We start from the raw sequence: 11629 nt of genomic DNA, 5'->3' as shown, positions 1-11629 counted from the left end.
ATGTCTTGTTGTTGTTGTTGTTGTTATTGTTGTTTTCAAATCAGCAGTTATCTGGTTAAACCACTGTGGTCACGTTTCATCAGGGACAGTTGAATACAATCCTTAATCCATAACATGGTGGTTGATGGAACATCGTCTACAGAGGAGTTAGCCAGATTCCTTCTCCTATCCACAGAGTCAGACAAAAAGATGCTTCCTCTTTCCTCCTCAAAGACCAGAAGTTTATTTTCTAGAGAATTTATCTAACAGACTTTGGATTGGGATTGGGAATATGAAGCCCATCAGAGAAGTAGATAAAGGCATGAGCCTGAGATGGGAGGATCAAATGGAAACCAACACTCTATCCGCTTGGGCCACCAGCCACCTTCCCCAGCCTCAGTCAGATCATTAAATTCCAGATCAGCCAGGAAAAACAGTAGAGATAGGGTTTGAGTTAAGGCTAGGCATAGGGTAGGGTTCAGGTTCCTATAAATAGCTGAACCCAAATGATGGTGAGCTGTATTATGATGACACAAGTAGGCTCACGACCAACTGAGACATGTGCTAAAATAACCCTCTTCCAAGAGATGAGTGTGGGAGACAGAATAACGGCCCTCAAAGGTGTCACATCCGAATCTCCACCTGTGAACACTCCTCACGTGGCAAAAGGGACTTTGCAGATGAGAACAGAAATTGTAAGAAAGGGAGATTATCCTGGGTTATCTGGGTGGGCCCAATGTCATCCCAAGGGACTTCCTTTAAGAAGGAGGCAGGAGAGTCAGAGTCAGAGAAGAAAATCGTGATGATGGTGACAGAGAGAGAAGTGACGTCGCAGCAGAAACAGAGTCCAGAAGGAGAGAGAGTTAAAGATGCTAGGCTGCTGGCTTTGGCAATGGAGGATGAGGCCATGAGCCAAGGATACAGGCAGCTTGTAGAAGCAGGAAAAGACAGATTCTCTTCTGGAGCTTCCCGAAGGAACTCAACCCTGCAGACCCAGTTTGAATTTCTGACCACCAGAACTGTAAGATAACGTGTGTTGTTTGAAGCCAATAAATTTGTGGTAATCTCTCACAATAGGTCACTAGAAGGGGAATGACCGATCCTTAGTGGGGTGCCAGGGAGAAGGCTTTGCAGGAGGGGTTCATTTAAACTGGGCCTTAAGGCAGGAAACGAAGGTAAAACAGGAGTAAAGGGAATTCCCAAGAGTGGTAAAATGTATTATTAGTTGTGGGCAAACAAGAAGGGAAGGGATTCTCCTATCCACAGGAGATCAATCACAGTTTGCCTGGATCTGTCCCTGTTTATGCCCATTGTCCCAGTATAATTTTTTTTTTCTTTTGATTCGGAGTTTCACTCTTGTTGCCCAGGCTGGAGTGCAATGGTGCAATTTCCACTCACCGCAACCTCCAGCTCCCAGGTTCAAATGATTCTCGTGCCTTAGCCTCCAGAGTAGCTGGGATTACAGGCATGCGCCACCACGCCCAGCTAATTTTGTGTTTTTAGTAGGGACAGGGTTTCTCCATGTTGGTCAGGCTGGTCTCGAACTCCCGACCTCAGGTGATCCGTCCACCTCGGCCTCTCAAAGTGCTGGGATTACAAGGCATGAGCCACTACGCACAGCCTAGCGTTGCTTTTCAATCTGCAATTACAAAACCGTGGCATGCCACTTCACGCTTCTCGCCACCAACCCAACCACCCAGCCCCTAGCCTGGTCAGGAGGAGGAGTGTCCCCGCATGCCACTAGGAAGCTCGGGCCGGCCAAGAGCATAGACTCTGGAGAGGAGTGAGACAGGTGCGCGCCGGACGGGTTTCGGGGCTTTATGGGAACTGGGCCATGCGGCGGCCCCGCCCTCGTGCGCAGGCGCAGAACCGTTGCGGCTAGAGCGGTTGCTGGCTGAGCGGTTCCGAGGCGGCGTCGGGGAGAGGCTGCACCGGGCGGCTGCGGGGCTGGCTCGACCCAGCCTGAGGTCTCGGCGTCCGCCTCCCGCGGTGCCCTGGGTAAGTCGGCGGCCCTCCCGGAGCAGCCGCCCGAGACGCGGGAAGGCGAATGAAATAAACGAAAATAGACATTTTCCCGAAGGCGAAATAGACATCCTCCTTCGGCGCCGGGGCTTGGAGGCTGGCGGCGGTGGGCGCGGGTTAACGTCCCCGGGGAAACTGAGACCCCAGCAGGTCCGGGCCGGGGGCGGAGAGGAACGCGGGAGGGCGCCGGGCCCCTGGGCTTTTCGTACCAAGCTCGACCGAGCCGCCCCTACCCACCCTCAGCTGCGAACCTGGCCTTTCAGAATAGAGACTGGGCATTGTCCCCACGGGGTCTCCCGAGGACCTTGTACCCGCGCGGCTTCCTTGGGCTGGCTTTGGACGACGCTTTCGCCTTCCTGCTGCCTAGGATCCGCCGACATGAATCCCATCGTAGTGGTCCACGGCGGCGGAGCTGGTCCCATCTCCGAGGATCGGAAGGAGCGAGTGCACCAGGGCATCGTTAGAGCCGCCACCGTGGGCTACGGCATCCTCCGGGAGGGCGGGAGCGCCGTGGATGCCGTAGAGGGAGCTGTCGTCGCCCTGGAAGACGATCCCGAGTTCAACGCAGGTAAATGTGCCTTTCAGCTAGTAAATAATGTGAGTCAGGTCAAGCTCCTTCTTCAGAATAAATAGAACCTACGTAAAGTGTTAGGGAATCTAATGAGCTTTGGGGTGAAACTAAGTATGTAAAAAAGAAACAATATTTAATTTTTCTACCTGTGCTGTAAAGAGTCAAACGCTAAAATATTTGAAGAGGTTTATACTGAGCCAAGTATGAGTGACCAATGGCCTGTGATACAGCTCTTGGGAAATCCTGAGAACGAGTGCTTTTAGAGAGACATAAAATGTCAATCAATACGTGCAAGACGTACATTGGTTCCATCTGGAGAGGTGAGACTACTGGGAGAGGGGGAGTGGCTTCCAGGTCATAGTTAAGATTCAAAGATTTTCTGATGAACAATTGATTTAAAGTTTTGTCCAAACACCTGGAATCCACAGACGGGAATGTCTGAATTATATAAGGACTTGTGGCTGCAGATGGAATTAATAGAAGGCGGTTTAGTACGGTGGCTCACGCCTGTAATCTGAGCCCTTTGGGAGGCCAAGGCGGGTGGATCACCTGAGGTCAGGAGTTCGAGACCAGCCTGGCTATCAGGCGAAAACCCATCTCTAGTAAAAATACAAAAAAAAAAAAAAAGCCGGGCATGGTGGCAGGAGCCTGTAACCCCAGCTACTTGGGAGGCCGAGGCAGGAGAATAGCTTGAACCTGAGAGGCAGAGGTTGCAGTGAGCCGAGATCTTGCCACTGCACTCCAGCCTGGGTGACAGAGCGAGACTGTCTCAAAAAAAAAAAAGAAAAACTGAAAAAAGAAGGGAATGTCTGCGTTAAGATAAGGGGTTGGGGAGACCAAGATTTCCCTTATGCAGAGGAAGTCTCCAGGTAGCAGGCTATTGAGAGAATAAATTGTAAATGTTTCTTATCAGAGTTGATTCTCTCCTGAATCAGGAAAAAGGCCTAGAAAAGGAAGGGGATTCTCTTCAGAATGTAGATTTTCCCCACAAGATATAGCTTTGCAGGACTATTTCAAGATATGGTGAAGAAACATAATTTGGGGTAAAATACTTCACTTTCAGGGCTTGCTATCTGTCATGTGATGTCTTACTAGAGTCCCGCTGGAATTTGGTATCTTACTGCTACAAAGTCTGCTTTGTCAGTCTTAAGATCTGTTTTAATGTTAGTGCTGGTCCGCTGGGCCTGAATTCCAAAAGGGAGGAGGGAACAATGAGGCATGTCCTACCTCCCCCGACAAGGTTCCAAAGTTTTCAGGTTAACTTTGGAGTGCAAAGTGTATTCCTTTGTGTTTCGCTTCTTTCACTCAGTCCACCCTTTTTTGGAATACTAATCTTTATAGCTAATATGAGTATCTACCATGTATCAGGCAGTGGTCTAAGAAATTTGCTTGATTTATTGAATCTGAACATTAAATGAGTTGATCATGTAACTCTCTTAAGTTGGTTAACTTGTGTTAAACTAACTCAAGTTAACTCATAATGAACATTAAATGATTCATTTATGAGTTAATCACTTACACTCAGTTGAGTTAAATGAGTTAGGTATAAGTTAGGCATAATTATTATTCTCATTTCTCAGATCAGACTAAGGCACAGAAAGATTAACTTGCTGGAAGACATTCATCTCTTTGTTTTAAAATGGAAAACCTAAGATCTAGGCTAGAGATTGAAATACTTCCTGGAATTGTACCACCCACCTAACATCTGTCAGGGAAAAGAATTTCAGGAAATCTTAATTAATCATCAAATATTTACTGTTTGTTCTGTCCCCTTTACGCAGCACTCTTTAACACTTGTGAAAAACTGTGTAAGTCTTCCTGAGACCGGCGCAGTGGCTCACGCCTGTAATCCCAGCACTTTGGAAAGCTGAGGTGGGCAGATCACTTGAGCTCAGGAGTTCAATGCCAGGCTAGGCAACATGGCGAAACCCCATCTCTACAAAAAAAAAAAATACAAAAATCAGCTGAGTGTGGTGGCACAAGCCTATAGCCCCAGCTACTCAGGAGGCTGAGGTGAGAAGATTCCTTGAGCCCCGGGAGGTCAAGGCTGCAATGAGCCAAGACTGCGCCACTGCACTCCAGCCTGGGTGACAGAGTGAGGCCCTGTCTCTGAAAATAAAATTAAGTTCATCTGAATTTAAAATGAGACCTAATAGTGTGCTTTCATAGCTCCATTTGTAGAGCCAGAATTTACCAGATAGGCGCTGACTTTGCCAGCAGAGGGAGCAGCCAGCTCTTTCTGTGAGTGGCTTGTTAAACCTTATGCTTCTTAGCACTCAGCACCCCCTGGGCTGTCAAACCCTCACTTATTTACACAGGACCTCCATTTGAAATGGGTCATTCTGGTTTCCAACCATCTCTTATTCTAACAATTTGTCATCTGCATGCATTGGGAAGCACAGATTAGGGAATTGGAGCAGCTAGTTCTCATTTTTTTGCTATGTATCCAGAGGCCTTCCTTCTCAGTGTCTGCCCTCTCATCTTTCAAATGTCTATTCCGCACATTGAGGAAGAAAAGAGTAGAGCTGAAAAGAGGGAAAGCAAAGATTATGGGGGGAAAGGTGGGACTTTTAACAGCGTACTGTGGACCTTGGCTTTTCCCAGCCGAGGTCAGTACCGTCAAGCAATATTTCCAGCAGCCTCTGCTATAATCCTCTAGAATAAATAACTGTTTGGGAACTTCATACAAAAAGCTGACTCCCAGTAGGTATTGAGTTCAGTGGCAGTAATTAGCATTCATGACACAACTTGCCTGAACATTTGTAAAAACGTTATGTTTATTTACATTCTATTCCTGTTTCAGTACGGATTTGACTTTATGTTTAAAGCTTGTTTCATAATAGTTTATTAAAAAGTGGTTGATTTTTAGATACCAACACCGTAAAGATTGAATTTTTAAATTTGAATGCTAGAAATATTCTTTAAAAACTTACTTAGATTGGCAACCAAATGACCATTTGCTTTCACTGGAGCTCAACGATATTTACACAGCACTTGAGATATTCTCTCTACAATTCAATTTATAAGCTGTTAGAGAATCTTTGAGATAACAGGATTTTTTCTTTTTTTTGAGACTGAGTTTCGCTCTGTCACCCAGGCTGGAGTGCAGTGGCACAATTTCGGCTCACTGCAAGCTCCACCTCTCAGGTTCAAGCGATTCTCCTGCCTCAACCTCTCGAGTAGCTGGGACTATAGGCGCCCACCACCAGGACCAGCTAATTTTTTGTATTTTTAGTAGAGACGGGGTTTCACTGTGTTAGCTAGGATGGTCTCGGATCTCCTGACCTCGTGATCTGCCCACCTCGGCCTCCCAAAGTGCTGGGATTACAGGCGTGAGCCACCACGCCCGACTGAAAACAGGATTTTTTTCATTTATCCACTCTCTTTCTGGACTTACAATGTAGAATCAATAAGGTAAAAATCTGTAGTGGCGTCTAGGAATTGGTATTCATTTCTTTGTTTTGAAGATTCCCAGGTGATTCTGAGATACGACCAGGTTTAGAATCTACTAGCCTAATACCATACAGTTTTAATGGGTATGGTGTTGGTTTGTTGGTATAATTTGCATACAGTAAGATCCCATTTTTAGTATACAGTTCCATGACAGTGACATATAGTCATGTAATTACCACCACAATCAAGATATAAAACAGTTACGTTACTCTCCCACATCCCTTTGAGTCCATGCTTCCATTCACTCTGAGCCCCTGGCAACAACTAATCTGTTTTCTATTCCTGTAGTTTTGTCATTTCCAGGATGTCGTATGTTTGAAATGTTTGTTTTTTGGTGCCGTAAAGAAATAGTACTCGAACATTAATTTAATTTATTTAGTAAGGCCATTTTTATTTTTTGTAGAAAGGGTACACTTGTCAGCAGTTTTGTCACGAGAGTATACTGAACAAAGGAGACAGGGTTATTTATAACCTGACGCATTTACCCTATTGCTGTGTCCGGTTTCTATTGGCTGGAACGGGACCTTACATTTTCTATTTGTTTCGATTGGCTAGCAACTTAGAATTTTTTAAAAGAGGCAAAGGTAGAGGAGAACAAAGGAAAGAGGAAGTAACTTGTGGGATGCTGAGATAGGTAAAAACACCTTTAAATAAGGAAGAGGAACAGGCTGTGACCTAATGCTTGCTTGGACCAGTATAAGCCTTCCAGGGCAAATATTTAGGCTAAATTGTGGGAGCTAATACGTAAAGTACAGTGCTTTGTTTATTACGGCTAGCAGATATTTAAGAATGTTAGCACAGGTCTTTGAATAAATTTTGCTTCTAAGAGAAGTTACTATTTATTCCTAATTAGGGAGGAAAGTCTTTGAAGAGGAACCTCCACTTTACTTTTTACATATAAATGGCAGCACTTTTGGAGGCCGAGGCAGGTGGATCATTTGAGACTAGGAGTTCAAGAGCAGCCTGTCCAATATGGCAAAACACTGTCTCTACTAAATATACAAAACTTAGCCAGGCATGGTGTGGCACACCTGCAATCCCAGCTACTCAGGAGGCTGAGGCATGAGAATCACTTGAACTCAGAAGGGGGAGGTTGCAGTGACTCAAGATTATACCACTGCACTCCTGCCTGAGCAGCAAAGAGAGACTCTGTCTCAAAAAAAAAAAAAAAAAAGTCATAAATGGAATCACACAATGTGTAGCCTTAGTCTGGATTCTTTGGTTAACATAATGCATTAAAGTGTTACCCGTGTAGTCATGGATATCAGCAGTTTTTCCCTTTTTATTGAGTAGTATTCCATTGTATGAATATACCACAGTTGGTTTAACCACGTAATAGCTAAAGGACATGTTCCATTTGGGGCCATTATAAATAAAATCACTGTAAACATTTGCATACAGGTGTTTATGTAAACATAAGTTTTTATCTCCCTTAGGTGAGTACCCGGGAGTGGGACTGCTGGCTTATGGCAAGAATTTAACTTCAGTAGAAACTACTGGCCGGGCGCAGTGTCTCACTCCTGTAATCCCAGCACTTTGGGAGGCCGAGGCAGGCGGATCACCTGAGGTCAGAAGTTCAAGACCAGCCTGGCCAACATGGCGAAACCCTGTCTCTGCTAAAAATACAAAAATTAGCCAAGTGCAGTGGTGGGCGCCTGTGGTCCCAGCTGCTTCGGAAGCTGAGGCAGGAGAATCGCCTGAACCTGGGAGGTAGAGGTTGCAGTGAGCTGAGATCGTGCCACTGCACTCCAGCCTGGGTGACAGAGTGAGACCCTGTCTCAAAAAGAAAAAAGGAACTGCCAAACTTTTACATTCCCACTAGCAATGTATGAAAGTTCCACTTACAGGCTGGGCGCAGCTCATGCCTGTAATCCCAGCACTTTGGGAGGCCTACATGGGTGGATCACAAGGTCAGGGGTTTGAGACCAGCCTGGCCAACATAGTGAAACCCTGTCTCTACTAAAAATATAAAAATTAGCCAGGCATGGTGGCACGCACCTGTAGTCCCAGCCACTCACGAGGCTGAGGCAGGAGAATTGCTTGAACCTGGGAGGCGGAGGTTGTAGTGAGCCAAGATCATGCCACTGCACTCCAGTCTGGGCAACAGAGCGAGACTCCAGCTCCAAAAACAAAAGAAAGTTCCACTTAATCCACATCTTCACCAGCACTAACTAGTGTCAGCATTTTTTATTTTGGCCATTCCAGTAGGCATATAGTAGAATCTTATTATGGTGTTGATTTGCATTTCCCTAAATGGGAAGTGATATTTAACATCTTTTCATGTGCTTTTTTGTCGTTCATTTCTTTTTTTTTTTTCTTTTTGAGATGGAGTCTCACTCTTGTTGCCCAGGCTAGAGAGCAGTGGCCCAATCTCAGCTCACCGCAACCTCCGCCTCCTGAGTAGCTAGGATTACAGGGCATGTGACCCCACACCCAGCTAATTTTTGTATTTTTAGTAGACATGGGGTTTCATCATGTTGGCCAAGCTGATCTTGAACTCCTGACCTCGTGATCCACACACCTCAGCCTCCTAAAGGGCTGGGATTACAGATGTGAGCCACTGTGCCTAGCCTGTCATTCATATTTCTTCAGTGAAGTATCAAAGTCTTGCTGATTTTTTTGTTGGTGTTGTTTCTTACTATTGAGTTTTAAGAGTTGTTTATATATTCTAGATATAGCTTTTATCAGATGCGTCAATGCAGAAAAATCTGCAGATATTTTCTTCCAGTCTGTGGTTTGTCTTTCTTTCTCAATATTTTATTGCAAAAAGCAGAAGTTCTCAATTTTGCAGAAGTCCAGTTTATCAGTTTTTTTTAAACCAGTCATGCTTTTTGTGTTGTATGTGAATATTTGCCTAACCCAGCATTGCAAACATTTTTCTTATGTTGTCTTCTAGAAGTTTTAGGTCTGTGATTCACTTTGAATAAATTTTTTTATATGATGCAAGGTATAGATCAAGATTCCATTTTTGGTTTTTTTTTGTGGCTACATGGTAGGTGTATTTACTTATGGGAGTACGTGAGATATTGTGATACAGACATGCAATGCGTAATAAGGTAAATGGGATATTCATCCCTTCAAGCATTTATCCTTTGTGTTATAAACAATTATATTATTTTAGTTATTTTAAGATGTATAGCTAAATTATCGACTATAGTCACTGTTGTGCTATCAAATATTAACTCTTATTCATTCTATTTTTTGTACCCATTACTTATCCCCCCTTCTGCCCCACCCCCACTATCTTCCCAGCCTCTGCTAACCATCTTTTTGCTCTCTATCTTCATGAGTTCAATTGCTTTGACTTTTAGCTCCCACAAATAAGTGAGAACGTGTGAAGGTTTTCTTTTTGTGCCTGACTTATTTCACTTACCATAATGACCTCCAGTTCCATCCACGTTGTTGCAAATGACAGAATCTCATTCTTTTTTATGGCTGAGTAGTACTCCATTGTGTATATGTATCATTTCTTTATTCATCTGTTGATGAACATCTAGGTAGCTTCCGAATCTTGGCTATTGTGAACAGTGCTGCAAATAACGCCTCCATATACTGATTTCCTTTCTCTTGGGTATATAGCCAGCAGTGGGATTGCTATATCATATGGTAGCTCTATTCTTAGTTTTTTAAGGAACTCAGGGTTGTTTTTTGTTTTTTGTTTTTTTTCCTGGAGTGCAGTGGCATGATCTTGGCTCACTGCAACCTCCGTCTCCTGAGTTCAAGCAATTCTCCTGCCTCAGCCTCCCGAGTAGCTGGGATTGCAGGCACCCACCACCATACCTGGCTAATTTTTGTATTTTTAGGGCAGACAAGGTTTCACCATGTTAGCCAGATTGGCCTTGAACTCCTGACCTCAAGTGATCCACCCGCCTCAGCCTCCCAAAGTACTGAGATAACAGACGTGAGCCACCACCCCTTGTCCAGCACCAATTGTTGAAAAGGCATATTGCAAGTCCCCTGGTTATGCACACTTCTGTCCAATGTGGCTACAAATCACGGGTTACCATGACCCCCTCCTCAGGCTTGATAATTTGCTATGATGGCTCATAGAACTCAGGAAAACATTTATGTTTACCAATTTATTATAAAGAATATGATAAAGCCGTGGTCCCCAACCTTTTTGGCACCAGGGACCAGTTTCATGGAAGACAGTGTTTCCACAGAGACTCTCACAGGCACAGTTCACAACAGGGTTCACACTCCTATGAGAACCTAATGCTGCTGCTGATCTGACAGGAGGCGGAGCTCTGGCAGTAATGCTCACGCGCCTGCCACTCACCTCCTGCTGTGGGACCCAGTTCCTAACAGGCCACAGACCAGTACCAGTACCTGGGGGTTGGAGACCCCTGTAATAAAGGATACAGATGAAGAGTTGCATAGGGCGAGGTCAGTTCAGTTCTGACGCTGTCTGTCTGGGGTCACAGTCCCATCCCACAGGTTCAGGGCTCAGTCCCATAAGACTGCATCCCACTTCAGATGCCAATCTTGAGTAGTAGCTTGTCACTTCTCCTTCTGACCAACCAGCTATAAATTGGGGGTCCCATGACTACCTTCTCGAGTTCAGTTAATTTGCCAGAGCAGCTCACAGAACTCAGAGAAATGTATTTACCAGTTTATTATATGAATAATGGATATAATGGAGGATACAGACAGGGAGATGAAGAGACGCATAGGGCAAGGTATGGGGGAAGGGGTGTGGACCTTCCCTGCCCTCTTCAGCACACCACCCTCCTGGCACCTTCACATATCCAGCAATCCAAAAGCTCTCCTATCATCAGCCCTTACAGGTTTTTATGGAGGCTTCTGTGAGACTGAGTAACAAACGTTAAGAAGCCATGTTTGCTCATTTCTGCATGCCAACATCATTTCATAAAGCCCCGATTCTGACGATGTGCCAACGTGCCGCTCTCTGGAAGAATGATTTGAAGACAAAACTGGATAGAGCACACGGCCCCCATGTCTCTTGCCTGAGTCACTGTATGTCTTAAATGATAAATGATCCTAGTCCTTGCCTTTTCTTGCACTTAAGATAACATCTGGGTCGGGCGCGGTGACTCACACCTGTAATCCCAACACTTTGGGAGGCCGAGGCAGGCAGATCACCTGAGGTCAGGAGTTCGAGACCTGTCTGAGCAACATGGTGAAACCCCGTCTCTACTAAAACTACAAAAATTAGCCTCGCGTGGTGGTAGGAGCCTGTAATCCCAGCTACTTGGGAGCCTGAGGCACAAGAATCACTTGAACCTGAGAGACAGAGGTTGCAGTGAGCTGAGATGGTGCCACTGCACTCCAGGCTGGGCGACAGTGAGACTCCATCTCAAAAAAAAAAAAAAAGAACATCTGACAAGGTTAGCGATTATACATACCTCTGTCATCTATAGCCAGATGCACTTTTGCACCCAAACTTTGATGTGATTCTGCTTTAATGTAACTTCTGAGCAAGTCTGATGTAACCTTTGAGCATGTACTAACTCTCCACCACCTGTATATCAGCTCTGAGCGGAGACACAGTTTTGAAGCAGTTTGACAGCACCTCTCTGAAGGACCCCTCCGGACTATAGTCATCAGTCTATAGTCCTCAGTAAGATTTCTAAATAAAACTAA

The 11629-nt window shown here is 45.0% G+C and overlaps 1 protein-coding gene across 2 annotated transcripts in view; it reads left to right on the top strand.

Moving 5' to 3' along the window:
• The first annotated feature begins 1791 nt into the window (after positions 1-1791).
• The window catches only part of ASRGL1 (asparaginase and isoaspartyl peptidase 1), a 53306-nt gene continuing 43468 nt past the window's right edge, over positions 1792-11629 (top strand). Inside the window, exons 1-2 of one of the 2 annotated variants that reach the window (XM_009246251.3) lie at positions 1792-1977; positions 2369-2569. In XM_009246251.3, the coding sequence (XP_009244526.2) occupies positions 2380-2569 (190 nt within the window). In that variant the 5' untranslated portion in view covers positions 1792-1977; positions 2369-2379. The remainder of the gene's footprint in view (positions 1978-2368; positions 2570-11629) is intronic. The other variant, XM_063728403.1, reaches the window with a different exon arrangement.

The sequence above is a fragment of the Pongo abelii genome, chromosome 9 (genome assembly GCF_028885655.2).
Source record: "Pongo abelii isolate AG06213 chromosome 9, NHGRI_mPonAbe1-v2.0_pri, whole genome shotgun sequence".
In the NCBI taxonomy this organism is placed as follows: domain Eukaryota; kingdom Metazoa; phylum Chordata; class Mammalia; order Primates; family Hominidae; genus Pongo; species Pongo abelii.
Note: the sequence above shows the minus strand (reverse complement) of the source record. Positions and strands in the feature narration are given on the sequence as shown.